Here is a 25,305-nt window from a genome sequence, read left to right as displayed (position 1 = left end):
AGAAGCCTGCATTATAGCTTCATAACGTTATGGAATTGACCTCACTTAGGATTGCAAATCAATTATTCAGTTCCAATGTTGCTGGTTAATGTCTTAGATAGCAAAAACAGTCCAGGATTTTTCTGTTTGTCTCTGGTGCTTTGCTTTGCTTAGCAGCCTCCCATTCAGGATATCGCTCCACCTAATTTGATCTGGTATCTGTTGTTTGTCTGCCCTCAGGCCAAGTACATCTCCACATGCATCGATGAGATCAAACAGGAGCTCAAGCAGGACAACATTGCTGTCAAAGCCAATGCCGTGTGCAAGCTCACCTATGTAAGATTTTTCTGCACTTTACACTGTTGGTGTCTAACTTTTTCTCTCAGATACTATTACTTCATTTACAGGCAATGATATGATTCTCAGTGTAAGATCCCCTGTGTTTCTTTCAAAGGACACACAGAGACAGTCTTGCTGCTTTGGGGCACAACCTGCAAAAATCATGCCTTAATAAAAGTCTTTATTAGCAGGATATAAATTCAGTGTTCAGTACACCCAGTGTAATTTTGACCCTAAAGCAGATAAAAACATCTTTATTTATTCTTGTTTAAATGAAAGTGCTATTTATAGCCCAGCATTACATTTAGGTTTAGATGGCTTGTTGGCATCTATGCTCACAATAACCTGTTTCACATATGAACTCCAGACAATTTGAGGAGAAGTTAGCGTAGAACATTGTCTGGAGTTCTGTTTCACACATGTATCACACTGTAGGAAATTGCATGAGTGAGAAGTTTCCTCACAGGAGAAACCACGTTTTATTTAAGTGTGTGATCAGCTCGCACAGGAGGCACAACACGATAGATAACTTGGCTGCTGGACATTGCATTTTGTTTTCAGTACATGTGCATCTTAAATAAATTATTTAAAAAAAAAAAGGATCTGTCACTCGACTACTGTGGCAGTCGAGTGATAGAAATATCATCATTATGCCCATTTGTTATCTTTTAATCCTCCTGACTCCAACATTTGCGTTCTCACATATACTCCCTCTGCACAAACTCATGAGACTGTCAGAATTCTAGTGCATGTGTGAAAGGGGCTATAGAGAGATTTCAGGCCAAATGTGTGAAACACAGGTGGAGCCCATCTCCTCCTTTTATTTACCCACATTTCACCCTCTTTCTCGCTCTCTCTCTGCATTCTTCCCCCATACAGCTTCAGATGCTGGGCTATGATGTCAGCTGGGCCGCATTCAACATCGTTGAAGTCATGAGCTCCTCCAAGTTCACATACAAGGTATGCGCTAATAATGACAAGTCTTGGATTTGCCAGTAACCTGTGGTCAAAAACCCTGGGGATTTTGTTGAAGTCCTACACTAGTGACAACTAGATGCTAAACGAAAGTCAGGTTTTCACATAGTTACTCACACAAATATGGCATAATAGACGATTATTCAATTCAACTTTATTTATATAGCGCCAATTCACAACAAAGTCATCTCAGGGCACTTTACAGAATAAAGTCAAGATTATAAAGATATATAAAGAGAACCCAACAATTCCCCCTGGAGCAAGCCATAGGCAACAGTGGAGAGGAAAAACTCCCTTTAACGGAAGAAACCTCCAGCAGAACCAGGCTCAGGGTGGACGGCCATCTGCCTCGACCGGTTGGGGTGAGTGGAAAGGGGAGAGAGAAAAGAACAGAGCAACAAAAAGCAACAACAAAACATCGGGCAGATTGGTAGGACCAGTAGCTGCACGCTGGAAGACACACAGCTTCAAAGCCGGGGGACACCTGCAGAAAGGGACAGAGAGAGGGGGACAGAGGAGGACAAAGACAACTACGGGAGAGAACACACAGAGTTAATGACATACAGTGGTGAGAATTGCGGGGTGAGAGGAGAGGAGAGATGGTCAAGAGGAGGAAAGGAGCTCAGTGCATTGGGGGGTGGGTCCCCCAGCAGTCTAAGCCTATGGCAGCATAACTATAACTAACTATATGCTTTATTAAAGAGGAAGGTTTTAAGCTTAGACTTAAAAGTAGAGAGGGTGTCTGCTTCCCGAATCTGAACTGGGAGCTGGTTCCACAAGAGAGGAGCTTGATAGCTAAAGGCTCTACCTCCCATTCTACTTTTGGAAATTCTGGGAACCACAAGTAGGCCTGCATTCTGAGAGCGAAGTGGTCTACTGGGATGATATGGTGCTATGAGGTCTTCTATATATGATGGAGCCTGACCATTCAGAGCTTTATATGTAAGAAGCAGGGTTTTAAATTCTATTCTAAATTTAATGGGAAGCCAATGGAGAGAAGCTAGTGAAGGTGAAATATGATCTCTCTTGCTAGTTCCAGTCAGCACTCTTGCTGCAGCATTTTGGATTAATTGCAGGCTCTTTAGGGAGCTACTGGGGCATCCTGAAAGTAGGGAATTACAGTAGTCCAACCTAGAAGTAACAAATGCATGGACCAGTTTTTCGGCATCACTTTGAGACAGTATGCTCCTAATTTTGGCAATGTTCCGTAGGTGGAAGAAGGCTGTTCTAGAGATTTGTTTTATATGTGACTTAAAGGACAGATCCTGATCAAAAATAACTCCAAGGTTCCTTGCAGTAGTACTGGAGGCCAGACTTATGCCATCTAGGGTAACAATATGGTTGGACATCATATCTCTGATATTTTTGGGCCCAAATACTATGACTTCAGTTTTGTCTGAGTTTAAAAGTAAAAAATTGTGGGACATCCAGGCCTTGATGTCTTGTAGGCATGCTTGAAGCTTTATTAACTGATTATTTTCATCTGGTTCCATAGATAAATATAGCTGGGTATCATCAGCATAACAGTGGAAATTTATGGAGTGTTTTCTAATAATGTTGCCTAAAGGAGACATATATAAAGTAAAAAGTATTGGTCCTAACACAGAGCCTTGTGGAACTCCATAGCTAACCTTTGTGTGCATGGAGGATTCATCATTAACATGAACAAATTGAAATCTATCAGACAGATAGGATTTAAACCAACCTAGTGCAGTTCCTGTAATTCCAATTTCATGTTCCAGTCTCTGTAATAAAATGTTATGATCAATGGTATCAAATGCGGCACTAAGATCTAACAGAACAAGTATAGAGATGAGTCCATTATCTGAGGCCATGAGAAGATCGTTGGTGACTTTTACCAGTGCTGTTTCTGTACTATGATGAACTCTAAATCCTGACTGAAACTCTTCATACAAATTATTCCTATGAAGGTGATCACATAATTGTTTTGCGACTACTTTTTCAATTATTTTAGAAATAAAGGGGAGATTAGATATTGGTCTGTAATTGGCTAAAACACCTGGGTCAAGACAGGGTTTTTTAAGTAATGGTTTAATTACAGCTACCTTATAGGCCTGTGGTACATAGCCTGTTTCTAAAGATAGATTGATGATATCTAATATGAACGTATCTATTAAGGGTAAAGCTTCCTTGAGCAGCTTAGTTGGAATAGGGTCTAGCAGACAGGTTGTTGGTTTAGATGAGGTAATAATTGAAGTTAGCTCAGAGAGATCTATGGGTAAAAAGCAGTCTAACAGGGAGTGGGGCCTTATCCATGATTCTAGCACTGCTGTACATGAAGATCTATCTGTAATTTTTGGGGGGAGGATCTGGTGAATACTTTCTCTAATAGCTACAATTTTATTCATAAAGAAGGTCATGAAGTCATTGCTGCTCAAAGTTAAGGGAATAGTAGGCTCAACAGAACTATGGCTCTTAGTCAGCCTGGCTACAGTGCTGAACAGAAACCGGGGGTTGTTCTTGTTTTCTTCTATTAATGATGAATAATATGCTGTTCTGGCATCACTGAGAGCTTTTTTGTACGTTTTTAAACTATTTTTCCAGGCTAAATGAGATTCTTCTAACTTTCTGGAACGCCACTTCCTTTCTAACTTTCGTGTTTCCTGTTTTAAGTTGCGTGTTTGTGAACTATACCATGGAGATCGCCTCTGCTGATTTACTGCCTTCTTTTTTAGAGGGGCAACACTATCGAGTATTGTACGTAGTGAGGCTGCAGAATTGTCAACAAGATAATCTACTTGTGCAGGAGTAACATTAAGGAGACTACTTCCCATTGTATTAACATATGGTGAAGCAAATGATGAAGAAATAATTTCTTTAAATTTGTTGACAGCTTTTTCACTTAAGCATCTGCTATAGTGGAATTTTTCCCTAACTGCTATATAGTCCGTTATTGTAAATTCAAATGTTATTAAAAAATGGTCAGACAGAAGAGAGTTGTGAGGACATATTGTTAAATTATCCGTTTCAATTCCATACGTAAGGACAAGGTCTAACGTGTGACTAAAACAGTGAGTGGGTTTATTTACATTTTGGGAAAAACCAATTGAATCTAATAATGAATTAAACGCAGTGCTCAGGCAGTTACTGTCAGCATCTACATGAATGTTAAAGTCACCCACTATAATGACTTTATCTGTACTAAGCACTAAATCAGCTAGAAAATCAGAAAATTCAATCAAAAACTCTGAATAAGGGACTGGAGGACGGTACATGATAACAAATAATAGTGGTTTTTGAGTTTTCCAGTTTGGGTGTGAAAGGCTAAGAGTAAGGCTCTCAAATGAGTTATAACTATGTTTAGGTCTAGGGTTTATTGATAAGCTACAATGGAAGATTGCTGCAACTCCTCCACCTCGGCCTGTGCTTCTAGGAACATGATAATTAATATGACTTGGGGGGGTTGACTCATTTAGACTGACATATTCTTCCTGCTGCAACCAAGTTTCAGTGAGACAAAATAAATCGAATTGATGATCGCTTATTAAGTCATTTACTAACAGAGATTTAGAAGAGAGAGATCTGATATTTAATAATCCACATTTAATAGTTTTGGGGTTTTGTTCTGTAAGAGGAGTAGTCTTAACTTTTATTAGGTTATTATGATTAACTCCTCTTGTTGTCATATTTACTTTATGTAATTTAGGTCGGGGAACAGACACAGTCTCTATAGGTATGTGGGAGTTGTGGGGGGGTGACGGTTGTAAGGACACTGCAGAGAGGCGTGTAGGACTGGATCTGGATCTCTGCATCCTAGGCTCAACTCTGGACTGTCATACTTTTGGTTGTTTAATAAAACCAGCCATATTTCTGGATAAGAAAGCTGCACCATCTAAAGTAGGATGGATGCCATCTCTCCTAATCAGCCTAGGTTTTCCCCAAAAACGTTTCCAATTGTCTATGTAGCCCACATTGTTTGCTGGACACCACCTAGACAGCCAGCGGTTGAATGACGAATGATTATGTCTACTCTGTGGGTAAATCGCTTAGGTTGAGCTTTAAAAATTAATAAAATTGTACTTGAACCCACAATACACAGTTAAAATGCAGCAGATTTGTAATTCTCTCTGGTTGTTGTTTTCCAATAGAGGATTGGCTACCTGGCAGCCTCACAGTGCTTTCATGAGAGCACTGATGTCATCATGTTGACAACCAATCAGATCAGAAAGGTCAGTTAAGCTTATGTTCTTTATGCTCATGTTGTGTGAGGGAGGGATTCTTGGACTCTGTACTTAAATACCTTTGTTCTCACAGGATCTCAGCAGTCCCAACCAGTATGACACAGGTGTTGCACTCACTGGCCTCTCTTGTTTTGTGACACCTGACCTGGCACGCGACCTAGCCAATGACATCATGACACTGGTGAGTCAGTATGTCAAGAGATTAACTAACAAGTACTTGCACTTTTTTTTCTTGGACACAGTTAATTTTCCCTTTTTAACTCTTGCATCCTCATCATCTTCTGTAGAATTGTTTCTTTCAACAGTTTGATCACAACTGTCTCTTCTCTCTTTGCTGTTTTCCCACTCTAGATGTCCCACACTAAACCCTACATTAGAAAGAAAGCAGTGTTGATCATGTATAAGGTATTTCTGAAGTACCCAGAGTCCCTACGCCCCGCTTTCCCCAGGCTCAAGGAGAAACTAGAGGACCCAGACCCAGGTATCAGCAGTGACACCCTTTTCTCTAGAGTCCTGTAGTTTACTGCTGACGGGGGGAAAAAAAACATGCTTTTTATTTTCTTTTGTTTGCTGTTTTCGGCTGTGAAGCTTTGTTTGGGGCTAAAACGTTTTTCATGCCAAATTGCTAAATCATAGATTGTGCTGGCGCTCCTTGGGACAGGCATTCTGTCACCTGAACTCCATGAATTATTCAGCTTAGTCTTCTTACTAAGAAGATGAGATAAAGAAGAACTCATTTGTGATTCTGTCAGAGCTATTGGGGGTGTTCAGTATGTGTTCAGAACAATTTCTTTTGGTTAGGCATGTTTCAGATGGGATCAGTTATAGTTAAATGTACTCTCTAATTTCTCACATGGTCATTAGTTCAGTGTCTATGTTCTGTGTTGTGTTATTACTTCGTTCATTTTCAGTAAACGATACATAAAAGATTTTCCATTAATGTTATAAGCAAATAAATTATGGTTTGATAATCCTTGTTTTTTTTCTCATGTGTTTTGTCCTCTTTAGGTGTTCAGTCAGCTGCCGTAAATGTAATCTGTGAGCTGGCTCGGAGAAATCCCAAGAACTACCTGTCTCTGGCCCCACTTTTCTTTAAACTTATGACCTCATCTACTAATAACTGGGTTTTAATTAAGATTATTAAGCTGGTACGTCGACAGATACAGGGAACAACTTTTTAAAAATTGCTTAAACTTCACTCTGGGCTTTATCTTATATTGTATTTTTTTTAATGTATTTGTTTATATACAGTTGTATGATACTGGTTCCTTCTCTGGCATTGGCTTCAGTAGATCTTATTGCAGTGAGGTCACATGACAAGCTGCATTGTACAAAAAAAAAAAAATATATATATATATACACACACACACACACACACACACACTGCACAAACAAGGTGGTCTTGTTAACAGCTTCAAGTTTCTCTTCCAGTCTTAACTAAAATACAAGAAAATTATAACAAAAGAAAACAGATTTTAAATTAGTAAAACTGTAGACATTTCTACATTTCCTCTCTTTCCTGACTAATATGTGTTATGACACTCCTTGCATTTATAGTTTGGTGCGCTTACACCACTAGAGCCACGACTAGGGAAGAAGCTGATTGAACCTTTGACAAACTTAATTCACAGGTAAGATAAAATCCCCGATTTATTATCTCTTCCAAAGATTAAAACTGCCGGATCTTGTAAATGCATTGGTAATAATTAATAATAAAATGCTCTCTTTCTCTCATACACCTTCTTTCTCCCAGTACCTCTGCCATGTCTTTGTTGTATGAATGTGTCAACACTGTGATTGCAGGTCAGTATTATGTGGACTGTAGTGATACTAACATTTTGCTGCATTTTAATTTTACAAAGCTAGTTCAGTTGTATTACCTAATTATGAAAGTGTTTGATCTTTTATTATTCTTACTAATTGCAATAATGTCATTTAAAAAAAATGTTACTTCATTAATTTGAAGCTGCTAATTAAAGTGAAAATTGATCTTCAGACATCCTTCAAATAGAGGGTGATAATATTCCCACACATTTTCTCTCTTCTTAATGTGCATTTTAAATGAATACTCATCTCAACATTTGAATTTTTGTTTGTCCCACATTACAGTGTTGATTTCTTTGTCTTCTGGGATGCCCAACCACAGCGCAAGTATCCAGGTTAGGCTTTTAGTTCCGCTCCTCCATCTAAGCTTTAATATGGTTTCATGTTCATTTCTATTCTTTCCACTGCAGTGGAACAACAGGGCATGCTTTCACCCGTTTCCTTCTGTTCACGAGTGTGTCTTTTCTAACAAGTTGTGAGTACAGTATTGTCAGACAAGCAAACACACAGCTCTTCTCTTGCTTTCCCAACTGACAGTAATGTATAAAACAGCTAAATTGCACCATCAAATACAGGCTCTATTTCCCCAACTTTTTGCATAATCTAATTTTTGTTATTTGAAGTGTTCTATGAGAAGACTGAAACTGATGTGGAAAGTTTATGGTGTTTTTAATGACTCTCCTATTCTCCCCCACTCTCTGTCTCCCTCTCAGCTCTGTGTGCAGAAACTGCGAATCCTGATAGAAGACTCGGACCAGAACTGTGAGCCCTCTGTCAATGCCTGCAGTGTGTCATTTTCTCATTGTCTGCGTGTTTCTGATTATAGAATAGTACAGCCTTTTTAAAAGACATTAACGTAGTCTCCCTGATACTGGATAACTCGAACTTCATTAGTTTAGGTAGCCTGCTTGGAATACCATTGGACTTAAGTCTACGTAACACACGTCTGACAGGGAATGTGAACAACATACACCCAGTTCTTCCCAATTTGTTTTGAAAGTCAGAATATGTCTGACAATGGTAAAAGGTCTGGCTTTATACTCCCAATTCAAACTGGCATTGTTGCGTCCAGTCATTCGAGTTATCTGGATCTTCCTCACATAGTTGTACGTGTGTCGTACACCACTAGTAGATGGCCCTCCGGATTTAATTTATTCTTTTCTTTTCTTTTTTATAAATAGTGTATTATTATTATAATCTGTTACATGTGATCTAAATTCAAAAGGTCTAATTGGTGTTTAAGAATTTGTAATGAAAAGAAAACATCCCTAAGAAGGCATCGATTGAAGGCAGCAATAAACTGCTCCTCTCACCTTTCCATAGTTAAAATAGATCTAGAAGAGGTGGTAGCCATTGTCTCCTGCAGTTGCACTGAGGCCATTTCAATGGTCATTTCTGCAATGTATTTGCTGCAGTGACCATCCTCATCCCACCTCAAGGTCAATGCCTCACATGCTCACACATTCATCAAAAAATCTTAAGAGACACTTGTTGTCTCTGTTAGATTAGTTGATCAACAGAAGAGCGGGATTCAGCAGATTTTTGAGTCTTCAAAAATGTTTTTGGCAATTCAGTACGAAATGTTGCCATGCATGTGATGGATGCTATAGTCAAACAAAACTATATGTCCAATAAATGTTCTGTCCTGTGTGTATGTGTTTGTTTGTCCTTTCCATTGGTCTGTATGTTTTTTGTTCCTTCCCTTCCAATATTTTGTGTTATTTCCATATAGATTTTAATTGATTATTTCACGAAACATAACAGTTTGTCATATCTTTTGTTTGAACATACTTGCTATTTTTAAGTCTTACAGAGTGACTAAATGTAATTGTAGTATTATTTATAAGGAAAGGTTTTTTAAGAGGTAGACATGCCAAGAGAAATTATTTGGAGACTCTGGATCTCTAGGAAATCTGATTTTGAATTTGTTTTGTGACTACAGTGACAACTGAGTAACAAGATTCAAATATATAAGGTTTTGAATAAGATATTACAATGACAGATTTCATTTTCAATAAAAAAGAATAATGCTATAAAATGATATAAATGTAGAGATGTAACTATATGTTTTCTTTATAGGATACAGAGAGCTAAGGGTTATTGAGTGTCTGTTTGTAAATGTGCTAAGGCCATGTGTGTGTATGCATTTATGTAGTGAAGTACCTGGGCCTGCTGGCTATGTCAAAGATCCTGAAAACCCATCCGAAGTCAGTGCAGTCTCATAAGGACCTTATTCTCCAGTGTCTGGATGACAAGGATGAGTCCATTCGCTTAAGAGCCCTGGACCTGCTCTATGGCATGGTAAAAGGCTAAATTTGTAGTTATCTTCTAGTGATCTTTGAATTATTGTCAGGTTTTAACAAATCATCTCTCTTCCAAACAAAACAGGAAAATGTATTTTTCTGTAGTTACTGGTAAATGTCAGTCTGCCTTCATGTGTTTGACAAGATGACTTGATTTGTACATTACAGTTAAAGTTTTAGTTGACAGCAACAATATAGTGAAATGAAGTGGCTAATATAATAGACAAACCAATCACTGCCAGAAATGGTTACAGGTTATACCATTTTATGATTGTAATTTTTAGGTACCGATGTCATTCTGCATTGCCTGTAACAAGTCTAAAAACTCCTCTGGATAAATGCATGTGATTATTAAGTGTGGAAACAAAATTTTCCAATTAAATGCCAAACTGCAAATTCACCTGGTTTTAAAATTTTGAGGACTTCACAGCCTTTTTACGAAAAGAGTTTTGGCACTGCAAATTTAAACTAAATCACCTGGTGTTTGCTCTTCCCAGGTATCCAAAAAGAACTTGATGGAAATTGTAAAGAAGCTGATGCTTCATGTCGACAAAGCAGAAGGAACGACCTACAGAGATGAACTGCTCACCAAGATCATTGATATCTGCAGCCAGAGCAACTATCAGTACATTACTAACTTTGAATGGTCAGTTTTACTCCAAGCCAGAAATGTCCTATGCTTCAGTCAAAGTTTAGTTTACTTGATTTGATTTTTTTTTTTTTTTTTGTATTTGCTTAACAGGTACATCAGTATTCTGGTGGAGCTGACCCGATTAGAGGGCACACGGCATGGCCACCTTATCGCCTCTCAGATGCTGGATGTTGCTATTCGGGTCAAAGCCATTCGGGCCTTTGCTGTTGCCCAGATGGCAACTCTACTGGACAATGCCCACCTGCTGACTGGCAACATGCAACGTAACGGCATCTGTGAAGTGTTGTATGCTGCAGCCTGGATCTGTGGAGAATTCTCAGAGTACGTCAGGCTCCCCAGTTTTGCAAAACATATTTTAAGATTGTAATGACAGGAGCATCACCTCACTTGTATGCCACAATGAATCCATGAGCATATAACTGGCAGCTCGGCTTAGATGCTACTCACCATTTCTTTCCTCTGTTATCATGCAAACCAAGATTCACAGAACTCCACCTTCTCCTTTTCTACAGACATCTTGAGAACCCCATGCAAACGCTGGAGGCCATGCTGCGGCCAAAGGTTGCCACGTTACCAGGCCACATTCAGGCAGTATATGTGCAGAATGCAGCCAAGCTGTTTGCCACCGTGCTAAAGAGCCAGGAGGGGAACACAGACAGCACAGCTGCACAGGAAACCATCCAGCTGATGATAGACAGGCTGCCACTGTTTGTCCAGAGCGCCAACCTGGAGGTTCAGGAAAGGGTAAGATATAAAGGAACCTTTTTTCTTTTGCTTAAACTATTATACAAATCTTAACTTTGACATTGTACGCCTCACAAAGTTACCAAATTCATGTAGATCTGATAAATACCTAATGTAAATCTCTATTTGATCTTTCATGTCCACAGGCCTCTTGTATCCTGCAGCTTGTCAAGTATATCCAGAAACTGCAGCAAAAAGATATAGAAGTAGCGGAGGAAGTCAGTGAACTCTTTGCTGGAGAACTTAACCCTGTAGCCCCCAAGGCACAGAAAAAAGTGCCTGTTCCTGAAGGGTGAGTTGTCTGAGTACACAGGGAACATATATTGTTAAATAGTTAGACTCTAATTGAAATCTAAAAATAATTTGCCTTTGAATCTTGATCTTGATTGTGCAGTCTGGACTTGGATGCATGGATCAATGAGCCTCCATCTGAGAGCGAGTCTGAGGATGAGCAGCCCAAGGCTATTTTTGCTAGGGAGGAACCCAAACATTCTCGTCCCCGTCACACAGAGGTGGACGAAAAGGAGCTGGCGAGGGTAAGCTAGTAGATGATTGTAGCTTTGCTAAACTGAAGATTTTTTTTTTTTTTTGTATTATTAATTTGAATAAATTGGATATGTTGGTGAAAAACATTTTTTTTTTATCTTAGTTTTTTGTAGATTATGTGTGTAAATATGTATGCTGTGATGGGATTTCAAAGTCTGCCCTGACAAAATATAGTCTTTCACCCAAATGCTACGTGTAACTTGAAATAATCAAGATAAAAATATAAAATACAGACATTACTATCTATGTAACTGAACATGCATATCTGATCTCCAAAACAATTCAAGCCATTTCGAATTTCTCAGACTTTTGCTTTGAGTAAATTTGGTTTCCTACTTCATGGTATAACATAAGCAGACTGTTCTTTATTGATTTAAATGATGCTCATTCTTTTCCTCCAACTTCCAGAGGAGAGAAGCCAGGAAGCAGGAGCAAGCCAACAACCCATTCTATATCAAGGCTTCCCCATCCTCTCAGAAGGTGTGCTAAACACCCATTATCACTCTGCAATAGTACATGTTTGTTTGTTCCTGTGTTTTTAAAACCTGTCTTTTATAAGCAATAAAGTGAGATTAATAAAAAAAATGTAGTTAGACTGTGCAACACAAACTAATGTTTTGTTTTAAATGGATGTTTTGTTTGTGCAGGTTTACCAAGATGCCCCTGGAGTGGAGCACATCCCAGTCGTGCAGATTGACCTCAGTGTGCCTCTCAAAGTCCCAGGTGTGACACACTGTCCCAGCACTACCACAAGATGCTAATGTCACATTAATGACTCTTCAACTTGAATGGCGTACTTTTCTGCCTTTTACTTTCCTGTACTTGCGTTTGTGCTTTAACATAATGCAGATACTGTAATGGTTCAGGCCTACTTAATGCTTATTTTTAATTTTGCTTTAATATTGTTTGTTTTATTAGTATTTATTATTATTTGTTTGTTTTACTACCTTTCCCTTTATTAAAACCTTTTGTGGCTTTCTCCTGTTTCACAGGTCTGCCTATGTCTGACCAGTATGTCAAGCTGGAGGAGGAGCGACGGCAGAAAGAGAGAGCAGAGAAGAAAAAGAAAGAGAAGAAGAAGAGGAAAGAAAAGCGCAGTGGCCGCGGAAAGAAACACGATTCGGGTCCAGAGAGCGAGGAAGACATCACACCTGCGCACATGGTTGATATAGTTACAGAGGAGATGCCAGAGGTACCCTGAAAAAAGTGCAAACTATTTAACTATAAAATAATTAGTTCTCCTCCCTAGTTATCACCCTAACCTCAAAAGGTAAAGAGTGAGGGATTCCTGCTGCGATAAACTATGTCTCAATCTAAATGAAATACCAAAAAATTTCTTTACAATTTTTTTCTCCACTTTGTGACTGAAAGTCATTAATGTATTGTTGAGGCAAAACACTAGGTCATTTTGATAACGGCTATTCCGCCATGTCATTCATTCAGAATGCCTTACCCAGTGATGATGATGACAAAGACCCCAATGACCCTCACAAAGCCCTGGACATTGACCTGGACAAGTGAGTCAATGCTATGTAGACCATATCTCTGCTTTTTACAGGTCCAGACCTTTCTGTAAATCTCTGTTTTACCACATAATGTTTATTTGTAGAATCCTGTCATTTACATGTGTGACAATTTTGAGCCCAAACCCTTAAGGTAGTTCTTTTTAATCTGGATTTTGGGTTTTTTTTTTTTCTTTATTGTTTGAAACTGTTCATTTTTGTTCCTTATTTATTTCTTGAGCTTCCTGGCCACAGGGTCACAGCTGATCTGGCTTGGCCAATTTCCTCCTCTGACTCCTTATGGCGTTGTGCTGTCTGCTTTCCCCTTTCTATGCCTACACACACCCATTACTGCCTGTCTGTTTCGGCAGCTTGATGGAAGCCGCTGGGCAAAGGTGAGTACTACCCCAGCCAAAGGACGTGTGCTTCGACTATACATGGACTACCTCTCTTTGTGTCTCTCCTAATGGGTGTCATGTTCTTTTCGCTAACATAGTTATTCCATCTATTAGCTTTTTACTATCCATTCCTTGGACTTTTAAGTGCCTGTGTCCTTGTTCTACTCTATTAGCTTGTACTTTTTTATATCTGTTTTATTGTAGTTATTGTCATAGTACATTAAATTATATAGGATCCCTTACCTTACTTTAAGCTTGACTATATCATCAGCTCTGTTTCCTCTTCACTTAAGAGAAGAGGGGTTCCAGTTTAAAAAAAATCCTTATATTTAATAAGTTTTACGTAGTTTTATGAACAAAACACAATTTTATTTTTAGGCTGCTGTTGATGTTTTCAAGACTTAATTTTTCACCACCTGTCCTGAAGTAGGCTCCTAAAAGCATTTTAGCGCTTGTTTTTCTTGAAGATAATCTGCATCCACATGCTTTTAGTAAACCTGTCCCAGGAGTTAAGTCTTATAATTCTTTTACTCACATTTCCCAGTTTCTCCCCACTTGAGGTCAGTAGAGGTGCCATGCCTCCAAATACTCAAACGCTATCTTTTAAAGTGGATACGCCTCGCCTGCCCCTGTTATAAATAACAAGCATATGTGCAGTTTGACCTAATCTATAAATAAAATGTGTGAAAATGTAATTAATGGCGTAGGTGAAGTATATTACTCAAGTTTTACACTGACAAATGAAGACAAAAGAAGAGGAGATTATGTGGAAATTACTGTATTAACAGCTAAATGGCACTGCCAATAGCACATATGTATGCCATGCCTTTCTTCTACTGAAAATGATCCTCAGTAGTACTGACCCTTTAATACTTTTAAATAGAGTTTATCACCTTGATGACTGTTAGCTTTTGTTTTGTTAGTATTGTGGAATGCTGCTGCTGTCTATCTCAAGGTTTGTCTTTAGTTTAAAGCCTCAAACAAAGACAAATCCTAGATACTGCTGCACAAGGGCAGAGATTTACATAGGGACAGAAATAGTCCCATATCGGTATCTTAGCAGAACAGAAATCACCCTACCATTACTAGCAAAGTCAACTAAACAATCAAAGAAACCTACAGGTATGTTAGCATATCTTTTTGTTAAAATGTGTGTTTAATTGCTTAACAAATGTGTTTGACTGGCAAATTAATTTCGTGAGTGTGGACTTTGGGTTTGTATAATTATTATTGTATATTATAATTAAAGTTATGTACGTTCAGTCGACTTAAAATTACATGGTCTGAATGCAAATTAGCTATGTGTTTATTTAATAAGAAATGAACATAATGGCGTAATTTCTGTTAAAATAATTAATGTGAACTGTATTCACAACTATTGACAACTATTTTGTGCTTTGTCCAGTGTGGCTTTCAGCCTGTGTTTCAGCTATAGGCCAGTATTACTACTTTATGAACAACGTTCTTTTTCTGCAGCTGACTTTGGCCTTTTCAAAATTTAGACCGATGTGGAGGTTGGAAATCCCAGGAAACATGACAGTATTGTACTTGTTCTAAGAGAACACATTTTCAGGTTGCTTATGCATTCCTATACTTTGAAAATGCAAAGTAAACCTAAACACAAACTGGTGATAAATCCGTCTTAAAAACAGAATTTCAAAAATATACCTTGTAAATGTTACTCTGATTTGTTCTGTGTATGGTTATTGCTTGCATATGGTTGGGGATAAAGACAGAGGAAGTGACTTTTTATACATAACAGCCACTAGGGGGCTTCAATGTGAATACTTCTGCTTACAGGGGCAGGCTTGGTGAAGCAAACTTTGACAACTCATATCAGTTCAATATGGAGGAATTTATTATTGTAGCATCTAGCTGTTTGGGAATGCTTTGACAGAGGAATGGCTTGATTCATTGCTTTGAATGAGATCTGTGCGCTTGATGGATTGCTGCAACTACAAGCCTTGTTCACCTTTTTCAAAAGAAATTTTTAAAAATAATATTCAGATGATGGTTCTATTTCTGATTTGACCGCAATTACTTGATAAGTTGTCATTCAAGCAAAGTTAAAATAGGTGTCTCTGTTACTGGTTGTCCAGGCCTCTTGCAGACAGTGAGAAGCTGCCTGTCAGGTCACACCGTGCAGCAGAGGCTCCAAAAAGCCCAACAGAAGATAGAGAAGCACAAAGAGCATCTCTGCAGGAGCCCAAGAAGAGGAGCAGCAAAGAAAAAAAGGAGAAGAAGAGGGACAAAGAGAGGGATAGGAAGGTAAGGTTTTTATTTTCTTTCTAAATAAAAACCACACTATCCTCATTCTGTTCATCTTATGAAACGCTTTCCTTAAAACCAGTCAATCAGATGAAGCTAATTGAGCAAGAGGACAACACAACTGTGACATGATTCGTGATTGTTTTTCTTAACCTCTCTGTGACATGGGTCTGAATTAATTCTCCTGTTTTTCCAAAAGAGCAAAGAAGAAAAGAAGAAGAAAAAACACAAACATGAAGAAAAGGAGGAGGATCTCATGGGGGGCCAGGAGGATGAGCCTGTGGTCCAATCAGAAGAAACAAGCGAGGTGGCCCCACCACCCACTTCCACCAGTGCTGAGGTATGCCTTTATAAAAGGATAGAATAAAGCAGTTTCTTACCTAGCAAGACAGTTTGCATCTAATAATTAATTTGTCCCTAAAACTTGATCAAGTTGATACGAAGTTCATGATCTAAACTGGCGGAAGAATGCCACTATACATATTGTAAATTATGCCAAAGTTATTACATGTAAACTGTTATCGTTAAAAATTTTCACTGGCTCAACACTTCCATTGCTTTTTCCCAGTCTCCCTTTCAGTCAGTTTTAGTGATCAAGTATCAGTTTCCTCGTAGCCAACTGTGCAAACTTTTGCCAAATACTTGATTTATTCATGAAACAGAAGAGTGTAATCTCTGTATCTCTTTTCATGAATAGTAGTAAGATACAGAACCTGTTTGGCCTCTCCCCTCTCACCTCCTCGCACTCCTCTCCCTCCCTCCCTCCCTCTTCTAGGTTTCGGATCTGGATTTCTGGCTCTCAAACGCTCCAGTGCCCTCTAACACCCAGGTTGAGTGACGCCTCTCTCTCTCTCTCTCTCTCTCTCTCTCTCTCTCTCTCTCTCTCTCTGTCTCTGTCTCTGTCTCTGTCTCTCTCTGTCTCTGTCTCTGTCTCTGTGTCTCTCTCTCTCTCTCTCTGTCTCTCTCTCTCTCTCTGTGTCTCTGTCTCTCTCCTTACCCTCATCTCCTCAGTTGACAAATTCTTGTTTGTTTGTTTGTTTATTTAACCTTTTTTTTCCCCCCCATTTTCCACACATCACCGTTTTGATACAACTTCCTTTCTTTCACAGGTCACATAATACTCTCCTCTCACATTCTCCAGCCTCCCTGTTTTCTAGCATGTGTGTATGTATCTCTGTGTTAACAGTATTTGTCTCATAGTGGCAGTAGTTTTCTTCCTCAGCCTTTGTTTCACCCTTTGGGTGTTGTCAGTTTTGAGGTTTAAGTGGTTGTTGTTAGTGTTGTGTTGGGTGGTGGTGGCAAGTTAGTGGAAGTCTCCTAACATTCACTGGAATCTATTATAGGGTAATTTCCTTTAGTTTCCATTGCCACCGTGTAAAAACACAAGTTCTCCATGGTCACATGTGGGGTAAAACAGTCTTTATTTTATTTTTTTTTATGTATTTATTTATTAAGGGAATTGCCAATTAGATAGACCCTAGCTATTTCACCAATCAACAGTTGGAAACACAAATAAACATAGGAGTGCACTAACAAGGCAGTAAAGAATAAGACTACTACAGTACCTAGTTGACTGCAGGATTTAACATGTATAAAGAACTAGCTATGAAAATATTGTATGAGAATGGACCAGTGTTCAGTATGTTTGTCATGAGCTCTTTTCCCATACAAACTTATGCACTATACAGCTACCAACAATGTGGCAATTAAATGGTTTTTTTTCTTGAGTATAATGTGCTGATAATGAAGCCTTCAAGGGTGCTGCTGGAAGGTGAGGTTTGTCATTTGTGATGTGTCAGACTGAAGTGATCCTGTTTATTATGCTCATTAAACTGTAAGCGGCAGCTTGTATGTTTGGTTTGTATAATCACTTGTGTTGTGCAAATAACACACGTTGCATTCTAAAGCAGGCTCATAAAACTTATTAGAATTTTTGCATGTCACTTTCGGTATAACAAATCTGTTTTGTGTTTGTGGTGTCAGTTCTCAGTAGGTTGCAGCTGATTAATGACATTTTTTTAATCAATGACAAAGACTATTCTAACTTTAATTACCTCTGTCAAAACAGAAGTAGCAAACATTACTGTAGGTGTTGCTTGATACCGATGATTTTGCTAAGACACTGTGTTTGTGTGGTGATTTGTGTGTGCGTGCATGCGTGTGTGAATAGGATGCATCAACAGTAGCAGCAGAAGCAACCCCAATCCCCAAGCTGATCTCTGGCAAGGCACCAAACTCTGAGCCTGATGAGCCTAAAGATACTGAGAAGGAGGAGACTGTGAGTCACCACTGATGATGTGTTAATTGTAAAGTAGAAAGTTTGGCTGCAATGCAAAAGACCACAGTTTGCATTAACCTGAAAGGTTACAGAACATTGACAGCTATGGGCGACTGTGGCGACAGGAAGGTAGAGCGGTTGTCCACCAATCACACAGTTGTTGGTTCAATCCCCACCTCCTCCAGTCACATGTCGAAGTGTCCTTGAGGAAGACACTGAACCCCAACTTAGTTGCTCCAGGTGAATGTTGGTCAGCTGCATACTCATACACCCCATCGATGTATGAGTGTGTGTGTAATTGTGAGTGTGAATAGGAAACAGTGTAAAGCGCTTTGAGTGCCAATAGGTAGAAAAGCACTATATAAGTGCAGACCATTTACCATTTAGTTTTCTTCAATAATGTGCTAGACACCTGCCAGTTCTAACATGGTCTCTGGAGAAATAGTCATTACCACTAAGCTTTAGATCTTTTCTAATTTCTTATAAATTGTCTCAATCTTCATTGTTATGTTTTAATATTAAGAAATCATCCAAACACAAGAAGAAGAAGCAGAAAAAGGACAAGGAAGAGAAAGATAAGAAAAAAAAGAAAAAGCATCATCACCATCACCACCACAGTGATGGAGGTGGAGAGGAGTCTGTGCAAAATGGCACTATGGAGGAGGAAGACCCTCTACCGGTCAGTGCTCATCGTCAGTATTTACTAGCTATACAATAAATACTTTAAACATACACAAATGTTGAAACTAACACATTATGTTAACTTTGCTAGAAATAACAATATTTCAATTAAAGAACAAAATAAACTATTTAACTGTTATTTAATATTGTAGCTCCCACTGACTGCTGCAGACACACACACACACACACACACACACACACACACACACACACACACACACACACACACACACAAGGCAGCTCCTGTTGCCTAGTTAGCATACAGAGTGACAGAGAATGCCAGATCTAATGTGAGCTCCTCTCTTCTTTCAGCCCATGTCCAATTACTGCTTGTTGGCTGAGAACTCCTACATAAAGATGGTGAGTGTTTGTGACTTGGAGGCTGCTAGACGAGAAATATTAACCACTAATTCATTTTTCACTTAATAATACCTTTGCAACCATTTGGTCTCATTGTACTAACAATTACTTTTAGTTCTCTAGATTAATTTTTTATCGTCATACTTTTCCTCCTAGGTTATGCTGCCATAAATTGCAAACCCTTATGTGAATGTGTCCTGTTATGGCATGTTTATCTACCTGATTTAATCATGCTATTAGTTTCTCATTGACTTTCTGATAGACTGACAATAAAAAGTTTGCCCTATAAATGGGCTTGTTTGCTAGATCACAACACACGCTTTAATGTGGTCCCTAAAAAGAAATGTAGTTTATAATCTCTTGACCATGTGATGTTGTCCTGATCAACTTGGTTGTTGTGTTAAGTCACTTAGCAAAAAAATGTGGAACCAGCCATGCTAAAATTAACATTTGGGCTAGTCTTAGTAATGGAAAAGGCATATAAAATAAAAGTAGCTGTAAAAAAAATAAATAAATAAATAAAAAAAGTACATATGCAGATCTCTCCTTTTCTCTTCCTCTCCTTGAAGATGATGGAGGATGCTGATGAGGTATTTGGTCTGTTCTCTCAATGACAGTGTTTCTCTGTGTTTGTGTTGTTTTTTACAGACTCTGCTCTGTGGCAGACTACGTTAATGTTTCCATAGCACAGCAGTGTTGCATCACCTTCTGAGAATGATTCTGTCCTTGAGACTTTCTCTTTACTTAGACCGGTTTATTGGAAACAGTGATGTGTGCTTTGGTGTTGGATTGATTATTCAAATTTGCTTTCTCTATTGTATACCTTGTTTGATCATTGGTCCGTTTTAAAAATAAAAAGAGGAAGGATTAGATATTTTTGGTAACATTTTTCCCCCCCCTCATAAGGTGTGTGATATCCAGGGAAACCTACAGGATGGCAGTCAGGTGGTGGTGTCTGTTATATTTGAAAACAAGTGTGAAAGCTTCCTCAAATCCATGGAGTTCAACGTCCTTGACTCTCTCAACTCAAAGCTACATAGGCCAGAGGGATCGGGTCCACATGATGGCCTCGTTGTGCCCTTCCAGCTTCCACCCGGTTAGTGATTATATGCATGATGCACACCTTAATTGAAGGCGATTATGTTCATCCCGTTATGTGTACAGTACACTTGGGTACAGTAAAATAGCACCTGTGGAACAAAGATTTGGGATTTGGGACAAAAAAGAAAATTGCCTAACAGTGTGAGCATTTTGTTGTAAAAAGTTAACTAGAGCAGAGAAAAATAAATAAGTATTTGTATTCTGACTTTACTTGATATCAATTCTCAAAGACGCCACTGGAATCGAATGTGATAATATATTTATGGAGCAGCTTCTTCTCTCTGTGTATGAGCGAGGTGAAGCTCAGCCAAGTGTCACTGGCTGCAGCAGAGAGGGAGCAGACAGCTCAGGTAAAGTCAAACTAGTGTTAACTCCTCAACTGGACTAGACAACATCAATGCTCATTCAGGAACTTGTGAGAAAAACTTTATATTAAAGAACAATGAGAGTAAATTATCAAAATACTTGTTAAATTATCATAAACATGCAGAAGAGCAAAAATTTCAGCTCTGCCCACACTTTCGTATCCACAGTCGTGTGTTCACCACAACAAGCTTGTTGGTTAATTGCTTGTATATATGTTGTTTTAGCATACCTGCAGATACAGCTTGACATAACTTACAGCTTTATGTGCCGAACTTGTATATGCCACGAGTTCTGAAGGACAATGAGATGGTCCCAAACCAAACCCTGTTGCAGCTTTAGCTGTCAGTATAGTCACATCAGCAGCACACAGAGGAGGAACAGAGCTAGTGACTAATTTCATGTTCTTTCTTTTTAAACTTTACCCAGTTTCCATTTCATTAAGCTTATATTACTGAGTCTTTGTAGAGACTTTGCTGTTGTAGATATTGATAAATGAACTTCCACTCAAACTAAGTTAGTCTAATCCAACAGTCCTGCAGGAAAATTTCCTTCATAAAGGTAAAACTGTTTAAAACTCAGAAGAGTTGATTAGGTTTTCAAGGGTGTATGTTGTGCTGCAGTTATACTGTAGTGAAGAAAGGAGATTTTATTATATACTGTAGCCAGTTCTCAGTGATATACTAAATGGGGTTGACAAAAGAATAGAAAAAACAATTTTATGACATGCGGTATGACAACATGGTTGCTGGCTAATTAGGTATTTATTTAGTTATTTATTTATTTGTTTTATTAAGACAAGCACAGGTATTAACTAGCAGAACACTGATGGTGAGTCACAGATTATGCAAGCTACTGAAACAAGATATCAAACTATTTGTATATAAAACGTAAAAAAACCCACTTAATTTGGGACATTTAAAAGTAGGATTTTTGGCACTTACAGGACACTCACAAAAAAAAAGTTAATTTTGAGCCCTGGAATAGATTAGACAACAGATTATAATCAAATACCAAGTTATCAGAGATTAAAAATTTAAAGCATTTATTAGCAGAAAGACCTTTTATAATAGTTGCCCTGAGGTTTCAGAAATTTTACTGTAGGAAGTGACTTTGTTTGCATAACCATAAGGTGTTCTCTTTCAGGAGTGTCCAATGAGGCAAGATTTGTCTTCACTGTGCAGAGCATTGTGATGCCACAGAAACTGAAGGGAACGCTCGCCTTTATAGTAAAGGTCAGTCAGAAAATGTGCACAAAGGAAAAGTGGTAAACCTGGCAGCAGAAATTGACACTACAACAACAAATCAACAAAAATCATTGGAACTTTATTTTGGGGAAAGAAACAAAAGAAGGAAAGAAGGAAGGAAGGAATAAATATTAGTATAATTGAAAGCAGCTTGTTGGTCTGCATATTAATTTGGCACTTTTTTTTCTTTTCTTTTTTTTCTTTTTTTCTTTTTATTGCCGGATGCCCTTCTTGACGCAGCCCTCCCCAATTTTACGGGGCTTGGGTACGGTAGTGCATGGCTGGAAATTGGGATGGGCAGCTTGGGGTTCAGTGTCCTGCCCAGGGACACTTTGACATGTGGTCGGGGAGACAAGAGCCTCTGACCCTGTAGTCTGTGGGCAACCTCTCTAATATATTAAATGGACTAAATATAAGGCTTGCACTTACAAACTTCTGCCCAAACATGTTTTTGCAAACTATTACATCACAGGATTCTAAGCAGGTTTTACAATACCTCGGCATTCTTTTCTCCCCAGACGTTGAAGATATTGTAAAAGTAAACTTTGACCCTGTAATGTAGAAATTTCATATTAATATATATCATTAGTCTTCACTATGTCTATGTGGGGCGAAGCAAAATTTTTTATTAGGATGGAGTTTGTTCCAAAAACAAAAGATCAACTTTATTTAGTCTCCACATGTCATGGTGCAATAAAGAATGCTTGGTCTCAGCTTCTCTTTCTCTGTTACACTTTCTGTCCATTAAGCCATGTAAGCATAAGAAAAAACATTAATTTTGGATCGATTAAACAATGCTTCCAGTGCAAGTCATGAAAAAAATGTTCTAGGACAAGGAATCCTTACTGGCTCCAGGTTTAATTTTGGCAACTAACCCTTCACCCAGATGTGTCTAGAGTTTGGCAGCCAAAAAAGGGTCATGCTACTTTACTGATTATCCATATTTGTTGTGTTCCTACAGAATGAGGATTCCTCCACTCATGAAAAACTGGATTTCAAACTGCACTTTACCTGCACCTCCTACCTAATCACTACTCCTTGCTACAGGTTGGTGATTTGAATTTTGTGACTCTAGAGGTCATTAGATAGCTGAAAAAAACTTGTCCTCTGGTGATCATGAATACTCCCACTAAAATTGATAAAAATCTGCTATTAGCTTTTAAGTGTTTTTGGCTGAACAACTGAAAAGTGCACAAGAAAAGTAATTTGTTTCTGTTGTGGTGTTCTGCCAGTGATGCGTTTGCAAAACTTCTGGAGTCAGGGGACCTGAAGACCAGCTCTGTCAGACTGGAGGGAGTTAACATGCCCTTCCACCACCTACTTGCCAGGATCTGCTTCCACCACCATTTCTCTGGTACACATAGTCTTCATTTGCCGCAAGTAACAAACTTGTTCTGAAATGTCAACGGACTGGATTATTGCACCACACTACAATTGGTGATCACTAAAAAGGACAAGCAGAAAGCCGTTGATTTGAATACAGTTGCTATTTACCGAGATTTTATGATTATCAAAGAAAAGTATTTCAAATTCAGTATATGATCTTAACATGTAACATGCAAGTTTATTCATTCATGTAGTAAATTGTCATTTACAAGAAAAGCAAACTATAATAATGAACAGCATACTGTGGGCTTAAACTTTTTTGTGTTTTTTTTTTCCTATCTTTATTTTGGTAGTTGTTGAGAGGATTGACTCCTGCGCCTCCATGTACAGCAGGTCTATCCAGGGCCATCACGTCTGTCTGCTGGTCAAATTTGTAAGTGAATCAGTGACCTTTTTATCCTGTATTCACCAGTAAACGGATTCATAGCCAAATTAATTTAAGTTTAAAAAAAAAAAAAAACTCAATATTCACAATATGCTAATTTTGTCTCTCTCTATTTCCTTTTTTTCTTCCAGTCTGATCAAACAGTATCCATTGACGCTAAATGCGATGAGCCGACGCTGCTTGGGAATGTGCTGGATGAGATCAAGCAAACTTTCTCTAAATGCTGATTGTGTATGACAGCTCCAGAGTTCCTCTCAAACCCTTCCATGCCACCCCCTTCCTTCGCTGAAACACAACATAATCATGTTATGATACATCACGGCTGACACTTCAGTATTGCCCTATTTATTAGTCCTCAGATTCGCAAGATTTCTTTGCCCTTACCTTCTACTTCAGTGTCCCACACTCTGTTGTTCCTCTGCACTCTGACCTCTGTGGTCACTACCTAAAACTTGATGTAGTTTTACACACTCACTGTGTACATGCTCAGTCTTCTCTGCAATGCAATTTCTTTTTTACTTTCTGGTTTTCATCCCCTGAACTCCTGACTCTGTACTGAACTCCCGTTTCTGGATGCCTTGCATCTGCTGCTCTTAATTGTGTTGCTTTCAACTCTCCACTGTGTCTCCAATTCAGTCTGTGACAGTCATGTAATGTAATGTTAACAACTGGACTTTTTGCTGTTGATGGTTGAGATGTGTTTTTACTGTTTGTTTGTTTTTTTAATTTTTGTTTGTTGTTCTGAAGCCTTTCTTCGGCTTTAGCTCAACCAACCCCTTTCCACTCACTAAGCATCACTGTGTGAGTGTGCGTGCTGTTAATTTGTGTAAGCCTGGAAATACCATGTGAACACTGTCTCAGATGGGAAATCTGGAAAAATAGCACTACTGACATGGTGCCTAGAGAAAACCAGAAACTGGGGTACTGCTGTAAGAATAACCTAGAGAGTAAAACAAAGCTACAAATTAGACATAGGTTTTAAACTTGCATTAGAGCTTTTAGCCCACTTGGTTTTTGCCAAGGCTCAGAGCAAATCTGCTAGTGTTAGTTTAATAAAATCCTTGTGTGGAACTACGGGTGATTTGTACAGTAGATCAGTGGTTTTGCTCTGTGCCTTAGCCATGCAGTTTGACCTACTCCAGGGCTTCATGAGTCTTGTAGAGCCCCATCTCCCTCCCCAGTATATCTGCTTCCTGATTCAACTTCCCTAAGATGCTATTTGAAAGCCCAAGAAATTAGCCTTCCTTTTAATAAAACAAACAAGATATTAAAAATGTCAGTGTCTAATATAATTGAAATAAACTTTGGCATCAAAGTACAAAATGCAGTGCAATGTGAGATTCCCATTTTAGCACAGGACCGTTTTCTATCAGGCCAATGCAACCTTCCCAGCTGCCTCTTCAACTCACGGCTGGAGTTCTTGCGTAGATGTTGCATTGTTATAATTAAAATAATACTACTGTTGTGCTTATGAAGCCGCCATGGTGCTAAACACTATCATTTGTGTCACTGCATGGAAAACTTTTTACAGCATAATCTGGCATACACAGTGCATATCATGACACTGCCCTGCTTCCTTCCTCTGACAAATTACTAAAGTTTAAAAACAACTGGTTTGAATGGATGCTAAGGTTGTTCTCTCCTTAGGTGAAGACTCTTAAGTGGTCAATGGTTTTAGTTTGCCTCTCAATCCCTATTCGATGTGGTTTGGAAGAAAGCAAGCGCTGTCAATACGGTTTGTCTTTTTTTATTTTTTTTATTTTATTATTTTT

At 38.6% G+C, this 25,305-nt stretch overlaps 1 protein-coding gene across 5 annotated transcripts in view; it reads left to right on the top strand.

Annotated features, from left to right (window-relative positions):
• ap3d1 (adaptor related protein complex 3 subunit delta 1) overlaps positions 1 to 25,305 on the top strand; it is a 29,289-nt gene that overhangs the window by 2,946 nt on the left and 1,038 nt on the right. Inside the window, exons 2-35 of one of the 5 annotated variants that reach the window (XM_067512845.1) lie at positions 220 to 315; positions 1,198 to 1,278; positions 5,403 to 5,483; positions 5,569 to 5,676; positions 5,847 to 5,976; positions 6,504 to 6,643; positions 7,053 to 7,126; positions 7,249 to 7,298; positions 7,605 to 7,654; positions 8,033 to 8,081; positions 9,475 to 9,620; positions 10,120 to 10,268; positions 10,365 to 10,595; positions 10,787 to 11,018; positions 11,165 to 11,310; positions 11,413 to 11,554; positions 11,973 to 12,044; positions 12,212 to 12,287; positions 12,557 to 12,756; positions 13,008 to 13,081; positions 13,438 to 13,461; positions 15,564 to 15,732; positions 15,932 to 16,072; positions 16,508 to 16,561; positions 17,903 to 18,010; positions 18,534 to 18,689; positions 19,004 to 19,051; positions 19,621 to 19,641; positions 19,958 to 20,147; positions 21,662 to 21,750; positions 22,724 to 22,809; positions 22,995 to 23,116; positions 23,442 to 23,521; positions 23,665 to 25,305. The exon at positions 23,665 to 25,305 is cut by the window's right edge and continues 1,038 nt beyond it. In XM_067512845.1, coding sequence (XP_067368946.1) covers positions 220 to 315; positions 1,198 to 1,278; positions 5,403 to 5,483; positions 5,569 to 5,676; positions 5,847 to 5,976; positions 6,504 to 6,643; positions 7,053 to 7,126; positions 7,249 to 7,298; positions 7,605 to 7,654; positions 8,033 to 8,081; positions 9,475 to 9,620; positions 10,120 to 10,268; positions 10,365 to 10,595; positions 10,787 to 11,018; positions 11,165 to 11,310; positions 11,413 to 11,554; positions 11,973 to 12,044; positions 12,212 to 12,287; positions 12,557 to 12,756; positions 13,008 to 13,081; positions 13,438 to 13,461; positions 15,564 to 15,732; positions 15,932 to 16,072; positions 16,508 to 16,561; positions 17,903 to 18,010; positions 18,534 to 18,689; positions 19,004 to 19,051; positions 19,621 to 19,641; positions 19,958 to 20,147; positions 21,662 to 21,750; positions 22,724 to 22,809; positions 22,995 to 23,116; positions 23,442 to 23,521; positions 23,665 to 23,760 — 3,711 coding nt within the window. In that variant the 3' untranslated portion in view covers positions 23,761 to 25,305. The remainder of the gene's footprint in view (positions 1 to 219; positions 316 to 1,197; positions 1,279 to 5,402; positions 5,484 to 5,568; positions 5,677 to 5,846; positions 5,977 to 6,503; positions 6,644 to 7,052; positions 7,127 to 7,248; positions 7,299 to 7,604; positions 7,655 to 8,032; positions 8,082 to 9,474; positions 9,621 to 10,119; positions 10,269 to 10,364; positions 10,596 to 10,786; positions 11,019 to 11,164; positions 11,311 to 11,412; positions 11,555 to 11,972; positions 12,045 to 12,211; positions 12,288 to 12,556; positions 12,757 to 13,007; positions 13,082 to 13,437; positions 13,462 to 15,563; positions 15,733 to 15,931; positions 16,073 to 16,507; positions 16,562 to 17,902; positions 18,011 to 18,533; positions 18,690 to 19,003; positions 19,052 to 19,620; positions 19,642 to 19,957; positions 20,148 to 21,661; positions 21,751 to 22,723; positions 22,810 to 22,994; positions 23,117 to 23,441; positions 23,522 to 23,664) is intronic. The other 4 variants (XM_067512847.1, XM_067512848.1, XM_067512846.1 and 1 more) reach the window with 4 other exon arrangements.

This window comes from Channa argus, chromosome 8, assembly GCF_033026475.1.
Source record: "Channa argus isolate prfri chromosome 8, Channa argus male v1.0, whole genome shotgun sequence".
In the NCBI taxonomy this organism is placed as follows: domain Eukaryota; kingdom Metazoa; phylum Chordata; class Actinopteri; order Anabantiformes; family Channidae; genus Channa; species Channa argus.
Note: the sequence above shows the minus strand (reverse complement) of the source record. Positions and strands in the feature narration are given on the sequence as shown.